This window comes from Miniopterus schreibersii (assembly GCF_964146895.1).
Source record: "Miniopterus schreibersii genome assembly, chromosome: 12".
Taxonomy (NCBI): domain Eukaryota; kingdom Metazoa; phylum Chordata; class Mammalia; order Chiroptera; family Miniopteridae; genus Miniopterus; species Miniopterus schreibersii.
Window position 1 is genome coordinate 21261402 of NC_138112.1, and position 19443 is coordinate 21280844.

The 19443-nt window shown below is 43.6% G+C and overlaps 1 protein-coding gene across 4 annotated transcripts in view; it reads right to left on the reverse strand.

Annotated features, from left to right (window-relative positions):
- The window catches only part of AMOTL1 (angiomotin like 1), a 139943-nt gene that overhangs the window by 70096 nt on the left and 50404 nt on the right, over positions 1-19443 (reverse strand). Inside the window, exon 1 of one of the 4 annotated variants that reach the window (XM_081155584.1) lies at positions 17200-17484. The exons of the other annotated variants lie outside the window; for them this stretch is intronic. Coding sequence (XP_081011710.1) covers positions 17200-17248 — 49 coding nt within the window. The 5' untranslated portion in view covers positions 17249-17484. Of the gene's footprint in view, positions 1-17199; positions 17485-19443 lie in introns of those variants that run through there. 4 annotated transcript variants of the gene reach the window in all.

The following is a 19443-nucleotide window of genomic DNA, read 5'->3' on the forward strand; positions in this document are numbered from 1 at the left end:
GGTGGGGGAAAGCCATCTAGTGCTAAAACAGGTTAATTACAAGTGTACTGATCTAATTCCTGCAGGGGCTTTGTACATGATGTTAGAAGTAATCTCACAGGGATTTGCAGCTTGAACACAAACTCGCATTTACAGAAAAGTGCTGTTTCGTCCCACCAACCTGGGCAACTCTGCTCAGGGCTGTGCCCTCGGGGCAGCCCTTGGCTCCTGCTCCCTTCCCAGGTCTGGGAGCAGGAGCAGAGCCTGGAGACCTCAGACGGCATGTGCTCCCTCACCAAAAAAAAAAGAGTCATCCCAGTCCCACCGATCACAGAGTCACAGGGAATACACAATGTGAGTATCCATAAAAAAAGGACCTTATCTACAAAAAGGTAATAATTTTTAAAATTTGGATCTTAACATAAAATCCAAAGGTTACTTAAATATCTTGACTCAAATTGTACATAATAATATCAAAATTCACATTTCATGTTGACATATTTGGTACTTAAATTATCTAAAACTAGAAGTACCTAGACTCCAGAGATTCTTTTCCTCGGATAAGTTTTTTTTGAACCACTTTACTGAGGTATGATTGACATGTAAAAGGCTATACATATTTAATGTACACATCTCGATGAGTCTGGAGATAAAAGTATTAACCAGTGAACCATCACCACCATCAGGACCACAGACATAGTCATCACCTCCCAAGTTTCCTCCCACCTGTTTATCATCTGTGTGTGTGTTTGTGGTAAGAACACAACATAAGATCTACCTTCTTAGCAAACTTTAAGTATACAATAAAGTATTGTTAGTACAGGCACTATGCTATACAGGAGATCTCTAAGACTCATTCACTTAGATAAATTTTAATAAATAAGCCCTATATTAATTAAATAACTGAAATTCAAATAGTCTTTCTCTTTTTTATTGAATTTATTGGGACAACACTGGTAACAAAATTATATAGGCTTCAGGTACACAATTCTACAGCACACCATCTGCACACTGTATTGTGTATTTACCATCCGAAGTCAAGTCTCCTTCCATCACCATTTAGCCCCCCTATTCCCTTCTCTGCTTCCCCTCCCCCCTTCCCCTGGCAATCCCCACTTTTTGCCTGTGTCCATGAGGTTTTTCTCTCTCCTTCTTTTCCTTTTTTGCTCAATCCCTCCACCCACCCACCCCCAATAATCTTTAAATATACTTGTTTATACCTATCTCAAGAGCAGAAAGGTACTCTTTTGGGCGGCCCTGACCACATGATGTTTACTGAGAAAGAAAACTTATTAGTGTGTAAGCTCCATTGCTTAATCATGTTTCTATCACTGTATACAGACAATAAGGACTTCATATTTTTCGAACAAAGGAAAACAAACAGGATGAAAAGCCTTCGGACAAACCCAAGACATAAAATGACAACATGAATGCACTATTATGCCCCTCCAAGCTCCATCTCTCACCCACACTAAGGGGGGAGAGAAGCAGGTCAGACACTCTGGCTGCCCCGATTCCTCCAGCTTCCCGGGTCCCATTAGCACCTGTTGTCACAGCTAAGTGACAGCACCATGTCTGTCAGGCAGCAGAGTCTCACAGGGACTGGGACGCTCAGAGACAAATGGACATTTCTTCTAGTCACACTCACCCACCTCATAAGTCAATACTGGCTCCTAAATGAGCTACGTAATTTAAAGCAACCAATATTCCCCAAGAAACTAAACATCCCTTTAGCAATGAGTGTATAATCAAGAATAGCAGGAGCTACCATTATTGAGGGCCTAGTGAGTGCAGGGACGATACAAAAGTGTCGTAAATTATCACCAGCCTATTCCTATTTTGTAGTGATGCCCAGTTACAGCACTAGCCAGCAGCACGACCCCTCCAACAAGAAGGTTCTTTTCACTACGCCTTCCAAAGAGCCCTCAAGAATCCCCCAGTCACCCGGCTGGGCACGGCTCAGAGGCTGAGCACTGACCTAGGATCCAGGAGATCGTGGCTCGATTCCCAGTCGGGGCACATGCCTGGGTTGCGGGCTCGATCAGGGGCGTGCAGGAGGCAGCCAGTCAATGACTCTCTCATCATTGATGTTTCTCTCTCTCTCCCTCTCCCTTCCTCTCTCTGAAATCAATAAAGACATAAATATAAAAGAATCCCTCAGTTAATCCTAAATTCTCTTTCCCTGCCTGATTTCTTACATTAATATTAGGGGAGCTTTAATGAAATGCTCTTGCAGGTGGATACTGGGGAAAGGTGCTGGCAAAATTTCCTTCCCTGCATATATGAGGCAGAGAAAAAGCCAGAACTATTTTATTTGTGTCATTTCTTATAAAAATTTAGACCAATAATAGCATACTCCCTGCCCAACAACAGAACAAAACACCAAGGCAAATGAGAAGCCAGCCTTCCACTTCCCTTCCATGTGGCCACACGTTATTTTCATGATGGAGTCTCCGCTTTAACAGTGAATCCCAAACCTGTGCTGTGTGTCTGTCACCTGCAGAACGTGTTAAGAATGTCACTTCCAAGCCCCCAAGTCAGGCCTGTAATATCAGGATCTCCACAAATGGGGGCCAGAAAGAAATCTTTCCACAAGTGTTGGCCATATCTATCAATATTTACTGAGTTAGAAATTAAAATTAAGGCCCGGCCGGGCTTGGCTCAGCGGTTGAGCGTTGACCTAGGATCCAGGCGATCAGGGTTCGATTCCCTGTCAGGGCACATGCCCGGGTTGCGGGCTAGCTGATCAGTGACTCTCATCATTGATGTTTCTACCTCTGTCTCCTTTCCTCTCTCTGAAATCAATAAAGATATATTAAAAAAAAAAATTAAAATTAAGAAACATTAAAATATATGTTAATTCATTTAAAATAACAATAAACCTATTGTAAGTTACATAAAATATGTTTATGAAAAATAACTCATTCCTAAAACAAAAAGCAATGAGAAGAATACTGCTTTATAATTTTACAAATTTCTTTATGTCTAGGTCAACAGAAGACAGCTGGGTTGTTATATTTGCCTCTGCTGTCAATCTATTCTATATGATTTTTAAAGCAGATGAAGAAAATCTGCCTCATTCAAATATGTAGTTGGCAAAAGAGAGAGTATTTGTGACTATTCTTTGAAACCACCAAAACTCAACAAGTGTCGATTACTGAAAGGTAGTTGCAATGTGATATATAAAACCATATCAGTGACCTGTTCATTGATCTGCCTCTACATAGTCTATTACATGAAAATCTATTGGTCCACCTTTCACTTTGAAGGGAGCTTTATTTACCCATGCAGGATTTTGTAGCATCATACATTGATCATTTGGGGAAAAAATGGTTCTCTGAATTGTGCAAATCTTCCATGCATGGAAACATTTCAAGCATGTAATATCAACAAAATCACGTGTTAGCACACCATGGGTGGCAATCATCAGGAGTCTACGTGGAGCTGGGAAAGTCTAACAGTGGCAAACACGGGTTTTCCAAAATTCTAATTCTCACTTGAAAGCTTCAGTTTTATCATTGGCAGTGAATACTGTCCACTAATTTCCTTGAAGTGACAGGCTCCCTTTATTCATTTTTTGAGCAAATGTCTACCAAATACCCAATTCAGAATAAACACAGTTCGTCAGTTACTCTTCCAGGTGAAAATGGTGTTCCACGAAAAAGTTTAGGCTCCTAACTCTGTCCCACCAACGCTCTTCTCCATTTGCAGCAGGAGGACTGCATGTGTACTTCCCATTTCCTCACACAAGACATTGGGAAGATGTACTTGCGGTCTGAGACTTAGTAAAATGAATTATCTGTACTGCCTCAACAAGAGCATTAAGTGAAATGGGCTTTCGACATTGTGTGCGGGTGAGACATGGGCTGACCACTGCCTCGATTTCCGTGGAGGCACCAGCAGCTCCACCAGCATTGCTTGGTACCATCGGTACAAATGCCAATAGACTGAAAAGGGCATGCATGTCTTAGTATTATGATGATGATAGTTTTTAGGTCTCAGAAGCCTTCAGGGTTCTACAGACCACACGCTGAGAAACCCTGCTCTATGTTATATAGCCCCCTCCATGAGGAAGGGACCAAAAGATATGAAATTTAAGGAGAACTTCACGATGAAAATGGTTTCAAACCAGTATTAAACTGAGTCACCTCCCTGCCCAGGCAAAAGAAGATGCCCACAGCCCCCCTGGGAAGTTGGTGAAACTTGAAGGCACAGAGGCCTCCGGTGTAAAGCGCGGCTTGAACACTGTTTGTCAGATGAATGGACCCTGCTGATAAAAGAAAATGCATCTGAAGAGAGAAAGAGCAGTCCCTCCAGAAAACACTTGCCCATGAATACATCGTCCTGCCCTGGGGGAATTTTTATGAAAAGGAATACAAACCTGCAATGATATTTCACTAGCAAAAAGCCTCCACGAGATTACTTTTTAGGAGGTGAGGAGAAAAGAAACTGTAATAACTTGACCAGCAGGAAGTCAGGCAATCCTTGGACAAAGGGAAGGATGTTAAGATATGATGGCTTTAGAGAAAGAGAATGATGCTGTCAAACCAGAAGACCGGAGTATCGGAAAGATTTAAAGAATAAAAAAAGATAGAAGAGAAATATCTGCTAAATGGGGAAAGAAGGATGTGCCGTGGCTTTTGTTTTGGCAAATCTGCTTTTGAAAAAAATGAAAGAATCCAGGGTTGACCATTTATGAGCTTTGTGAACTTGGAGCAAATTAGTTAACTTCTTGGTGCCCGTTACCTTCTCAGTAAATGGGGGTAATAACAGGACCTACTACCTACGGCTGTTGTGAAGATTAAATGAGACAATGGAAAGGGCTATAACCAGTGTTCCGGCACATAATAAGGGCTTAGTCAATTCTAGCTTCTTTTTATGAGAATGAGGAAATGGAACACGAATCACTGATACAAAATTCACTTCCAAGAGAGGGTCAAATCAGTGAGCTTTTAAAAAAAGTAGTCAGATGCTCAAGCAGATCAGAGAGGAAGGCTTTTAGAGTTTTTTTAGGTCAGGATGTTCAACTGACTGACAAACCGGACTAAAATTACATTTTCAATTTTCCAAGAATTTGAAATGAGGAAAGTTTTAAATACACAGTTTCCCAGAAAATAAGCTTACTGTTGTGGTCCTACTGGAATAAAATAAAGTAAAGTAAAAATAAAATAAAATAGACAAAATAAAAGAATGCACGGTGTTTCCCCAAGGCTCTTCAAAACTTCTAACTGGTCTGGCCACCTTGCCAGTCAGGTTTAGGGTTAGGTGGGCCTGGAGAAGGTATCAGGACTCTAATCTGAATACCCTCAGCTGCCAGGAGGCTCCACCTTCAGACAGGACAACAAGCTAGTTACTGGTAGTGGGAGGAGAGGCTCTCAGTACCAAGCATTAGAAATAAGAAAAAAACTTCTCTCCTTGGCACATCTGTTCCGTAAGATTCATCCCATCTGTAGTTTAACAGGATGAAGGTCAAGGTGGAAACTCTGAATCTCTTTTATGCACTAACAATGGAGGAGAAACTGACCCTTTACTACCAAAATTGGGAGAAAGCCCAGTCCTTCAGGACCATAACATATGTGGCAATTTAAAGATTATTTTCATCCCCCAGTGAGTCTTCTCATGGCCTGGCCAATACAATGAAAAATGAAAGAATTAAAAGAGCTGGCCTCACTTCAAGACAGACAGCATCATCAGTTGACTGGAAGACCCATTAGAACATTCCTCTAGTATCCAGTGCAACAGATAACTGAGTAATTCTCTGGGGGGGAAAAAGTCTGAATCAATGTGACCAGAACACAGTGTAGCATTTCTGGAGATTATGAATCTCAGTTCGGAATCAGCACGAAAACCATCAACATGAGCATCAGTTTCACTGTTGTATGGACAGGCTTTAAGTCTGTTTGTTTTTTAATGGAGATTTATAGTGGATATACAAAAGCTGTGTGGAAGCCAAGCCCCATGGAAAGGCCACTTGCAGGCTCTTGGTCTGCAGGCCTAGCCTTCCAGTTATCCCAGCTCTGATGCCAGACATGTGACTAAAGAAGCCTCCAGATGATCCAATCCCAAACCTTCCAATCCACTCCAGCCTCCTTCTCACCTGAAGCCCTGGGTGCAGGGAGCAGAGCCAAGCCATCTCTCCCCAGACCCACAGACTCTGTAAGATAACAAAATGGTTGTTTGTAGCTACTCAGATTTGAGGCCATTTGTTACACAGCAACAGCAGCTGGAACAATGACAATAGTGAACACATAATTCTTTCAATGTGTCAGATACCGTTCTTAGCACTTTATGTGTTTTAATTCACATAATACATGTAATCCTTATATGATCTTTTGAGGTAGGCATTACTATTATCTCTATTTAACATATGAGAAAACTACTTGACAGGCAAGTTAAGCAATCTGCCCAATAATATAAAGCCAGTGAGGCCCTGGTCAAGTAGTTCAGGTGGTTAGAGCATTGTCCTGATATGCCAAGGCTTCAGGTTCGATCCCAGGTCAGGGTGCATACAAGAAGCAACCAATGAATGCAAAAATAAGGGGAACAATCAATCAATCTCTCTCTCTCTCTCAACAATAAATAACATTTTTTAACAAAATAAAAATAGTGGCATAGGTGGGAAGTGAACCTAGGTTTCCAGCTTTAGGGTCTTAACCATTAAGCTCCACAGAAGAACACATCACAACTAGCCCATTAGGCCCATATCCCAAGATCATCCAGGACCACATTAAGTCATACGTACTCAATTTAAAGAGATTTCTAGAATGAGACACCCCCACAGTTCTAGTAATTCTTTGGCTGCATCTGTAATCTCCGTATCTTCCCAAGCTCCCCCCGGGGGGGGGGGGTGTTTCCATACTTCTAGAAGTTATGATATCTGTAATTTAACCCACTTCCTCTAATCAGTTCACAGTGGAGATAGAATACATGAAAAGCAGTTATAAATCCTTTATTGGCCTTCTCAGAGTGGAATAAGCCAGCTCATCTGCCTTCTGTTTTCTAATATTGTACTTCATTACATCCCTTTTAAAACATAAATTCCATGGGAGCAAAGGACATATACCCCACATTGAGTCCAGCACCAGGCATATGATAGACCTTCAAATGTCAGATGGAGGGGGAAGGTCCACTAGAGAAACTACCCTTTTTTTGCACTGTCGCCAAATTCCCCACCTCAGTATTGATTTGTATGATCCAGACTTACTCATTCAATGGATACTTATTAAGCAGTGATTGCTTCTGTACCAAATTTCTGCCTGATTTATATTCTGTCCAAAAATAAGAAATGTCATGCTCCCTAACACTCAAACATGTACCTTCCTTAAGAAAGTGAAAAAAATTTCAAATAAATTGAATTAGAATGTTCGTGACTGCTGCCTAAATAAACTATTAAATTAAATACTACAAAATCTGTCTACTTTACGAACAAGCTTAATTACACATAACCCATTTTATGTTCCTAAACTAACAAAGTGACCTTAGTTACTTGAAAAACGTTATTAAAATATAAATATTTGTATTTATTTCCGTCCCGTCCCCCCCACAATTCCTGGAATTTATTTTGGAGAAAGTAGAAGGTAACAAACTTTAGAGTTTCAGAAAATTTTTTCTTGAAGTCCAGAAGTAAGTCACATATCACAACAATCACATAACATGTTGAAGTAGAGCTTTTTAGACCTTACATTCTTAATTGTTTTGATGAGTATTTTAAAGGATCAAATCTAAAAGTCAGCTAAAGTAAGGTTCACTCACTTTCATGCCACCATCACTCATTTTTGCTCCACCAGGCCAGTCACCACCATGGGAAGCTAAGTCCAACAGGATTATGTCTTTTAACAAACTTCCTGCTTATTACCTGACACTCCCAATGTCTTCAAGGCTTGTGAAGCCATTTACATTACTTTCCCATGTGTCTTAATGTAAGCTTGTGATTTCAGAAGACATTTCTTTTCCTCTTCCACATAAATGAGCATTAGACCATCTCTCTTTTCAGAAACTACACTGGTGTTAAGTGTTCTGAGGTGAATTTACTGCTGTCCCGTAGGTACTGCATCATCCACTAGTTTCCATAATTCTCAAAAAGCCTGTTTCCTAGTCTCTTTCTCTATTTTTCCTCATCTTTCTCCCCCATTCCTCAAAAAAGATCCCAGGCAGGCATTGCCTGCCCTTGTATCTTTCAACCTTGTCTGACATGACTGGGAAAGGATGAGCAGCCAACCTAGTTGCAACGATATTTAGAGATTAGTCCCTCAGGACACAGGGCCTTACAGAGAATTTCATATTCTCTTCTTTCCCCAAGTCCCCCAGATAGAGAGGACTCATTCATAAGAAACTTGGTTCTCAGAGCTCTTCACAATATAGCTCATGTTAAGGGCCTGACTCGCACCTGCTTTCAGATGTCACACCATCCAGAGTAGCCCTTACAGCTGACAATCAATCAGCAGCTGAGTGTGAGGTGCCTTCCTACCTCCCTGGCACAGGGCCGCAGGGCGTGTGCAAAGCCCCACCTCACACAGAGGAAGCAAAGCGAGCCTGGAAGACAAAATATCTACCATCCTTGTCTTGCTCCGCCTGTTCTGAAAAGGGTGGAGGAAAGGAGGGGAAAAGGAAGGACAGAGTAGACCAGAAGGGGTGTGAGAGAACAGAAGTGGGGAGACCTGTTATGTGGCTATCACAATAGTTCAGGAGATGGTTGGGTTGTAGAGACACGCAAAGGAAGGGAAAGTATGCAAGAAACACTTAGAAAGTCAACTGCAAAGACCGGGTGACTGACTGGATGTGGTACAAGAAAGGAAAGGAACTTTACAGTTTACAGAACACTTTCAAAGGAGGCAAGTGTTAGGATGATGCAGTGTGGAAAGGCATCTGAGCAAGCCCAAACGGGCAAGATGAACAAGGCCAGCCCCCTGCCTCTCCTTGACAAAGGCTGGTTCAGTAGTGGAACAGGCCCAAGGTGGAGGAGTCCAGGCTGGCCTCAGAGCCTCTCCAGAAGGGCCTCGTACTGCTAAATCCACTCTAGCATTTTCACTTGCTTCTCTCAAGGACCAGATCCCTGGCAGAGCCCCATGAACTAAACCTAAGCCTCAAACATCACTAGAAACAGTAGATACCTCTTGATTACAGCCTGTAATCCAGTAAACTCCACCCCCAGCATAATTCAAATGCCTTGCTGACCCACCTGACAAATGGAACAAACCTCCAAAATCAGAAGTGGTAAAATGAGGTTCATGCTGCTGGAGCAGTCACCCTTTGGTATTCCTCCCACTCGGACACACACCGGACTTCCGAGAGAAAAGAGATATTTCACTCACAAATGTGTCCCTGTCCCATCGTATGAAACCTAGTGATGCTGTCACCAGACAAGCAGCACTGGCCAATGGAACTTGCTATAATGATGGAAATGGCTATTAAGTACTTAAATTGTGGCTCGTATGAGAAAGGACCTGAATTTTTCATTTTCATTTTATTTAATTTAAACAGCTACATCTGGCTAGTGGTTACTGTAGGCAGAGTAGGCTTAGAACTTAAAAAAAAAAAAAAAAAAATAGATAGGGGTCAGATCACATCTGTTCTAAGCTGCCAGAAAAAATAGATAGAATTCTATTTCTCAACTACAAGGAAGCTCAATCTCTTGACAGTCCAGCAATAAAACACCGGGTAAAGATTGCACAGAAATCTGCAGGGTTGTCATGGAAAAGGTTCCTGGATGGGCCACTGGACTGTGGGTTCAGAGTGCCCTCCAAATACGTTACGGAGGCACACTGATGTGTAGTTGTAGTAATGATCAAAGAAAGAAGAGCTCAGTGCTGGAAAATAGCCTGAACAGTACTATTGCTGTTATGTGTATCACCTAGTAACCTAAGAAATCAATCTATTTCCATCTCAATCATTAACATTCATAGACTCAGTTTCAAAGAATTAATAAGCACTTTAGTCTGGGTCCAATCGAAAGAAGATTATGCTCTAAAATAGTGGTCCTTAAAGTGTGGTCCCCAGAGCAGCAGCAGCAGCAGCAGTATCACTTGAATACTTGTTAGAAAGGCAAATTCTCAGGCCCCATCCAAGACCTACTGAAAGAGAAACTCCGAGGGTGGGGCTCAGCAGTCTGTTTAAATAAGCCCTCCCGATAATTCTGACGCTCGCCCACGCCTGAGAACCACTGCTGGAGAATTGTACATCTAAGGCCTAATCCATTTCCTCTGGGCAACAAAGAGCTTGGAGAACACGGGAAAGGAAAGAGAGCTGCCAGTTGTGAAGTTTCGGTCACGTCCTGGTGACATTAGTCCTGGTTTACTGTACCTTGGGCAATAAACTCTAAACTAGCTCACAACAGCACACACACCTCCTGCTACCGCCTGTGGTCAGGGCAGAGAGGAAATCATTCTTTATTCAGAAAATCTTGGTTTATAGGTAAGAAAAAGGCATATTTTATAAGCAGTACTAGATTGTGAATAGAGTACTAGCTTCTAACCTCATTCAATAAATAATATTTGATACATGGAACAGTGTTCCAAACTGTGAAACCGTAAGCTTCTATGAGCAAGAACTGGGATTCCAGCTTCTCAGAGAAAAGAGATATATGAGAATATACATAACATTATAAAACCATTTGTCTCTCTCCTGTTTTAATAATAACAATTATTGTTATTATTATTATTATTATTATTATCATTGTAGCAGGCATTTACTGAATGCTTTCAATGTGCCCAGCACTATGCTAAGTGCGATGTATGGATTATTTCATTTCACCCTCAGGCAACTTCATCAGATAAGAACTACTATTGTCTCCACCTTATACATGAGGCTTCAGCAAGTCAAATTCCCTGAGATTACACAGCAAGGAGACAGGACCAGGAAGCAAACCAGGTCTATTTCTCCCTAAACACTCCAAAATACTATCTATCTCCTTTTACATTTTAATACATATCCAAACTTTAAATCTATCCAATCTTATTTTTTTAAGCTATTACGCCAAATTGGAAAAAAGTCATCAACAACTCAGTTTACCTCAAGTACTTCAACATGTTCTCAAGAACCAGGGTAACCCTCAGTGAAGAATCCATGGCAACAAAGATATCCAAAAACTGGATCAAAGGCAAGAACCAATTATACTCCCACTGTGCTCAGGCAGCATGCCCAGGGAAGCCCGCCCTGACCACCTGGTCCAAAGCAAGCCCTCTCTGCTCAGTGCTCATCACACAGTCTCTATTATAGTACTTAACACATGGGAATGTCCACACACAACCCCACTAATCAGTGAGCTCTTGAGAGCAGGAACTATGCCTGATTCATCTGTGAGCTTCCAGAATACTAAAAAATACATAATAAACACCCACCAGATCGATAGCAAGACGTACAAATTCTTAAGAGGGTAAAAGTGAACTGAACTACAAATTGACTGTAAAACATAAAACTGTGAAACTTTTAGAAGAAAACATATGAGAAAATTTTGGGGATATAGGCATAGGCAAATTGTTCTTAGATGTGACGCCAAAAGCACAATCCACAAAAAGAAAACAAAATCAATAAATTGGACTTTATCAAAATTAAAAACTTTTTGCCTGCAAAATATCCTGTTAAAAGGACAAAAAGACAAACTACATACTGGGGAGAAAAAGATGTGGAAGCCAGATATCTGACAAAAGATTTGTACCTAAAACATATAAAGAACTCTCACAGCTCAATAGTGAAAAAAATAACAATTCACTTAAAACATGGGCCAGAGACAGAGCAGTCATTCCACCAAAGAGGACATACAGATGGCAAATAAGCACATGAAAAGATGTTCAACATCATTAGCCATTAGGGGGTGCAAATTAAAACCATGTTAAGGCTAGAACCCTTATTGGAGCAGCTAGAGAAATAAACAAATGCAGGTGAGAATGCAGAGGAACTGGGCCTCTTCATACATTGCTCATGGGAATGTAAAATAACACAGGTAACTCTGGAAAAGAGTTTGGCAGTTTCTTAAAAAACTAAACATACATTTACCATACAAAATCAAACAATCACACTCCTAAGCACTTATCTAATATTATGAACCAAAAACTGGAAACAACCAGAATGTCCTTTAATAGGTGAATGGTTAAACTGTGATATGTCCATATCATGAAATACTCCTCGGCAATAAAAAGGAATGAACTATTGAAAATGCAACAGCTTGGTTGGATCTCACGGGTATTGGGCTTAGAGAAAAAGCCAATCTCAAAAGGTCACATACCACATGACTTTATTTATATAACATTCTCAAAATTATAGAGCTGGAAAACAGGTTTGCAGTTACCAGGGTTTAGAGATGGGGGTGGGAGTGGGTATGGGGAGGGAGATGTATGTTACTATAAAGGGATGGCACCAGGGAGATCCTCGAGGTGATGGAATAGTTCTGTATCTAATTGTGGTGGTGGCTACAGGAATCTACACATGTGAAAAAACTGCACAGGAGTATACACATACAAATACAAATGTGTGCATGTTAAATTGGGGAAATCTGAATACACTCTGGGGATTATACCGATGTCGATTTCCCCGTTCCACTATTATACCGTGGTTATATAGGACCTTACCACTGCGGGAAGCTGGATGAACAGCACACAGGACCTCTCTACTGTTTTGCAACCTCCTATAAAGCTATAAACATTTCAAAATAAAATTTTCTTTTAAAAGTGAACTACGGACATTTTACTTAAAAACAAAACACATAAAAGAGGTGTATATAGCTGCACTAATGGCTATTGAAGTCCTAAACACAGGTTTAAACATACACAGTAGGACTATGTGACTTCATTTTTAGAAAAGTTAAATCCAATTCTCCAAAGTCTTAATAGGGATTATTTCCTAACACATGAGAGCAGCGATTTTCAACCTTTTTCATGTCATGGCACACATAAATCAAATACTAAAATTCTGCGGCACACCAAAAAATATATTTTTTGCCAATCTGACAAAAAAATAGGTATCATTTTGATTCATTCACCCTGGATGGCTATTGTTGTGGTGATTGTCCTTTTTTTTTAATTTGACAATCTAAGGGAAAAGAGGTCAGTGTCACTGACTAAAAAGTCAGTACTGCATATTTTAAGAATTCTTGAGGCACACCATTAACCCTGCCCTAGAGCTGTTCCCCTACCCCCCTCATAAAAGGAAAAACAATGCCTGATGTGTGAGCCGCTCTGGGAGTCCAGGAGTCCTGTCCTAAATGCTTGGAATGAATCTACCCTAAGGTTTCACAAGAAGGGAGGCCAAGGGCCTCCCAAGTTAGAGAACTCAGCATGGTGCCAACACACAAACAAGCCCAGGCAGAGCTTCCCGCCAGCGAGAGTAGTGCACTGACCTACTCACAATGGCCAAGATTTAAATTTTGTCTTTCCTCCAAGACGAAACAAAGTCAAACCAACAAAATTTTTTAAATTGCTAAGCAAACAAACAAAAACATCAACAACCTCAGACTATTTCCAACAAACCCTATAATCAAAGATGTCCTCTTACTTGACCTCCAAACTACTACTTGCTTTTCAAGTATTCTATTGCCTAGTGATTCTGGGACATAAAAACCTACCAAAATTAATGGAAAAAAAAATAAGAGGAGAAAAGTTATTCAAAAAACTGGAGAATTTCCTGACCTGAGCTTCCATATGTACCTAAAATGCCAACAGCCACATTGGAGGGGAGGGGGGTACTACTTTGGAGAATTTTGCATATCAGAAATACTAATAGGTCTTACAAAGTTACTTCTTTTTAATTTATGGGTCTGGAAAATCATATTTTTACCATTTTCACTAGCAATTCCCTTGTTTCATAGTCATTTTTTTCTTTAAAAAGCCTTACATTATATACAGTAGTCCATGGTTTTGCTTTCTGAGGTTTCAGTTAACCCCAGGTCAACCTCAGGCTAAAAATATTCAATGGAAAATTTCAGAAATTAACAATTCGTAAGTTTAAAATCTCGCGCCATCCCTCTCCATTCTGCCCAGGACGTGAACCACCCCTTTGTCCAGTGTATACACTATCTTTCCATCAGTCACTTAGCTGGCTGGGTTATCAGATGGGCTGTCCTGGTATCGCAGTGCTTGTGTTCAGGTAACCCTTGTTTTACTTAATAATGGCCCCAAAGCTATTCACATAACTTTTTTTTTTTTTAATATATCTTTATTGATTTCAGAGAGAGGAAAGGAGAGGGAGAGAGAGAGATAGAAACATCAATGATGAGAGAGTCATTGATCGAGCCCACAACCCGGGCATGTGCCATGACCGGGAATCGAACCCCAATCGCCTGGATCCCAGGTCGACGCTCAACCAGCCACTCCTGGCCGGGCCACATAACTTTTATTATAGTATATTGTTATAACTGTTGTATTGTATTATTAGTTACCGTTAATCTTTTACTATGCCTAATTTATAAATTAAACTTTGTCATACATATGTATATATAGGAAAAAACAAAGCATACATAGGGTTCAGTACTATCCACAGTTTCAGGCGTCCACTGGGGGATGAGGTGGAAGTACTGTAGAACGTTTTCATTTTCAAAGCATTTTCACAAATTACTAAGAAAAAAACAAAGCACCAGTACCTAGGGGCTGTACTTTTCAACAGATCTCTCACCAGCCAGACTGCCACCCAATTTTAATTAGTTTAGCCATCCCTCCCTAGGCCCTGGGTCCACACTTCTCCACAAGGGTAGACATCAAAAAAAAGCAGAGATCTACTGACAGATGCCTCCAGACAAGCTGGCCAAGGGCAGACACTCTCAAGTCTAATCAGCAGTATGCCTGCCCATAAAATCATTCACATTCCTGTATTCATGTGCTTTTCTTAAGGACAGCACTTTAAAATCTCATTTAAACTGAAAGTCCTCCATTAACTTCCATGAAAAGATATACTTTTAAGTGCTTTGATCTCTACATGCCCTTCCACACATTAGTATTCTTCACCCTCCATCTGCACAGAACCCAAAAGACCGAGACTTCTGTGCATTTTAAAAAGAAGGGGAAGCGAGAGTGGACTTCGTAAGTGCAGCACCTTCTCTCCCTCCTATCCACTTGCAGAGGTTACAACTTTCCTTATATATCTTGAAAATGTGTCTCTCCAAAAACTAAGCACTCCTCTACCACACCTCACCCGCGAGAGTGGAGGATCTTTAAAGCCTTCCACTCTATGTCCTACTCCTTTTCATTCCGGTGAAATCAGTGGCTTCCAATCCTTTACTCCTCTGTAAAACAGTTCAAAGTGTATTTAAATATTGTTCCCATATAATTCCCATGAAGAGCGGTGACACTAAAGGCACCTTAATGCTCAGAGCAATGTGATGAGAAGTAAACTTCTGGTCTAGGTTCTTCAAGAACTTGCAGTCTAGAGAGACCCCTAATTGTTAACCTATGTCTGACCACCACAGGGAGCTTCCAGGATGCAGAAGTGGTGGGCAGTCGCCAGGAAAGGTAGGCGTCCAGGAGTGATGGGAAGGAAGCCAGAGGAAATCTGTCAGTTTGGCAGGGACCCACGGGGCAGTTTTGGAAGCAGAGAGCCATAACTGTTCAACATTTCAAGCCCTGACTCTTCTTTTCTTTCTTTCTTTTTTTCTTTTTTTTTGGCTTAAAACAAAAGAAAAATTTTATTACACAGTCTATGGATTAGGAATTCAAGAGCAGCTGAGTGAGGTCATTCTGTCAAGCCCTGCCTTTTCACTTCCCGAAAAGGAAGGAAAATTTTGGAATAGTAGCTATTAATATCTCTCCATTCTGGTTTTACTCGCTTGTGGCAAATAGCATTACTGTTTGGAGTAGTCAAAAGCATCTGCGGTATCATAAATGGCTCTCCACTCCCACCACCATCCAGGATTTCAGAAGCAGTACAAAAACGCGGCTCTCATAATATGCCTCGGAAGAAAATCATGGGCAACCATGCCTGCCCTGTATCACAATGGCAAGGGAGCTGAGGACCCAAGAGCCCAAAATATTGGTCCAAACCACAAAGGCTTGGAGGTCGCATGATCAGGGCCCCTGTCTACTGAAGCCCTTGTCCAGATGATCTGCAGGCAAGATGGGCATTTCCCAAAGCATTGCCACTTGAAGACAGGAAAGCAGCGCCAAAGCCAAGAAAGCAAAAAAACCTTCGAACAAAAATGGAAAAGGAAAGTCTTCCCTGAAACTAATCAAGGCATGGCGAGGCACGGGAGCTGCGGGCGGGCGGGGAGTAGGGATTCTCAGGCTGGGGTCCTAATGGGCAAACTGGGCATCTTCGCCGCCAGCTCAGTCTGGAGGCCCTCGCGGTGGGGGCGCGCGGGGGCTCGTCAGTCCCACCGCCTCGTACTCCAGCCCGGCTGACTACGGGGCACGTTCGGCCCCTACCCAGGCGCAGGGCCTTGGCTCCGCTCGACTGTCATCGGCCGACTTGCCAATCTCCCTCCTGCCACAAATGTCACATTCCAAGAAAAAAAACAACAGTTCATCTTGGAAAGTTTACTTTTTCCCCCCTGAAACCGGATTCTTTTAAAGGCAGCATTAACAGCAAGGGAGAGCTAGATGCAACTGCCCGGTTTCTGTCAAATAAACTTGCCCGGGGAGAACAAAGAAGGAGTAGAAGCTAACGCGATCCAAGCCTCGGCGCCCCGGGTGTGACCCCTTCGCCGCCCCCACCCGCCAGGGCCGAGACTCCCCCGGCGGCAGGAAGGGTCAGGCCGGGAGCGCCGCAGCCCGTCGGGCCGGCGGCCGTGCGCGCCTTTGTCTCGCGCGGAGGGAAGCGGCCGCCCGCCACCCCCTTTCCGCCTCCTCCCTCGGCAGTCGGGAGCCCCGCTCGCGGGCGCGTCGCGGACCGTGCAGCCATATGGCAGGGCCCCTACCGAAAGGCCGGCCCCCGCGCCGGGGGCGCGCCCGCACCCCGGGGTCCTGGGCCCGCTGGGCCCCCACCGCTGCCCAGTCTTCGACAGGGCGCGGGGCAACGGGGCTCTGTGACCCAACCCGCCGGCACTGGGGGCCTACAGGGTGGCGCGGAAACCGAGTTCTGCTCTTAAAAAAAAAAAAAAATCTGGGTGAGAGAGCAAGATTCCGGTAGCAATCACTCCCGGCCCCTGGCGCCGAATCGGCTGCCAGAGTCTCTCCCAGCCGAGCCTATCTGCCCCGAGCCCCCGAAGAGGGGCGCCCGGCCCCGAGCAGCAGAGGGACGCCTGGGTCCCTCTCGTGGGAGATCTGGAAGCTCGGAGGCGCATCCCGAGCGAGGACTGGTTACCTTTCACCGCAGACTCGCAAGTTCCCCGGCGCAACTTTGCCCTCCACATGAGGCGATCATGGCTAGTTCAGCGCCGCGGTTGGAAAAGGCGGCCGCCGGGCAGCGCGCTGGGCATGGCGTGGGGCAGCGCGGGGAAGCGGCTCCCGACAATCAGCCCCATTCACACGGGAAGAAGGGAAATGCCAGGGCTTCACCTCCAGCCCCAAACCCGACAGCCGCTGCTGGGTCCTAGAGCGCCCGGCGCGCTCCCGTCGCCGCCCGCGCTCCCCGCTCCGCCGCGCGGGCAGGGGAGGGTCGTCGGGACCGTCGCTGAAACCCTACACTCCTCCCCAGCCCGGTGCCCGGCCGCTGGGCCCTAGAGCCCGTCCGCCGCCGCCCGCCACCCTTGCTCGGGGCCTCGAGATTGCGTTCTGAAGTTGCCTGCGGCTCCAGCTGACGCGTCTCGCCGAGAGTTAGGAAGGCGACAGCAGCCCTTGTTTTGCACCCTGACGCGGTTTAATTAATGTCAGACTGACCGGTTCCTCTTCCTTCGACTTGCTCTTCCTTCCCACCAGGCCAACTCCGGCAGAAACCGGTTTCCTGATCTGTCCTCTTAAATCCAGGTTAGGCTCTGTTTAGGATTTTTTTCTTAAATGGAATTTCCAGGTGAAAAGTGGCCACACACTTTTCTCTTTGCACTCACCAGGCCTCATTGCTCCTGCCACTGGCTGAGGTTGGACGACATGCTGCTACGATGTGCTCCGTGGACAAGCAGAGGGGCCAAAACAGATCTTCCAGCCTTAGCTATTAAATACATTAGGAGAACGGTACATCCTGTGGCCACAACGCCCCCCCAAGCCCCCATCTGCCCGAGTGGAGGCAAAGAAAGTGACTGGGAAAATGTTGCTGATCCTCCCCCAACTCTTAAACCAGGCCTTCGTAAGTAACATTATATTCCTTGAGGCCAGGCAGACCTTTGGAGCCTTGATCAGGAACCCGCCCCCACCATAACATTTCTCCCTAGCTCTGGAGGGCCAGCTCTGCTGCTCAGCGGATGAGACGCCAGGTAGTACTGCAGCTGCTGCGGAAGACGTTAACAGGAGAGTCAGTGCATGCCACACCTCTGGTGTTCCTGTACTCTCCTTGCCTTTTCACTGGACCAGGAACCCTTCAGGCGTTCCTGGCTGGATTGGGACAATTACCTAATTAGTCTGCAGCAGTTTTTCCCCCTCCAGTTAATCCTCCTGAATTGTGTGCTCTTCTGATTCTACTCTATTCTTCTGATCCCCAGGATGGCTAGCTCAGGAAGCTCACGTCTCAAGATAAAGCCCAAATACAGTAATTTAACAATTATTTACCAAATACCTACTCTATTTAAAGTGAGCTATCCTAGTACTTGAAAGTACACAACAGCAGCTAAGCCCTTCAAAGATGTATTATCTATTTAAGAAGACAAGATATGCAAACAAAACAAGGCGGCAACAATGAAAGGGCTGGAGATGCCTGGAAAAGGTGGAAAGAAGTTCTGACTGCAGGAAAAAGCAGAACATTGAAGGGTGGTGGAGCGCAGATGCAGCTAGCATTTTAGCGTAGACTGGGAAAGAAAGAATGGACAGAAAAAAGGAGAGAAAAAAGGAAAGAAACTAACATTTATTAATTGACCTCTATTAGATACCATACTATATCCTAGGAGACAACAGAATTTATCAGTTACAAGCACCCACGGGAACAAAACAGTGGATTGAGTCACAGTACAACCACTCTCCACCTGTGTGACGTTGGGCAAGTCACCTAACTCCTCTAAACCTAAGTTTGTTCAATGATGAAAATAGCACCAAGCCTCACAGGGTGGTGGTAAGGACTGTATAAAGTAACAAACGTCGAATACTTAGCACAATGCATATAAGTGCTCAACATATACTAGCTATTATTATTTCAACCAACCCTCCAATAGCCCTGTAAGGCAGAGAGAATCTGGGAAACCTGTAAGGTTGGGGCAAAGGAGATGGAAAGGAAGAGATACCAGGTAGATACCAACTCTTTGAAGATATCAAATACAATGAAGAAAGATACCAAATCTCTGAAGCAAGGTTTTACTCTTTTCATGGCCTAGATGGCTACCCTGGGAGAAAGAACAAAGCAATCAAGTTAACCCAGATTTTCAACCTGGGTCATAGGAAGAATGGTTCATTGGACCAGTGATGGAAGAAGCAGAGCTGAAAGACTGAGAGGAACCTTGTCTGAGAAAGATGTTAAGAGACTCAC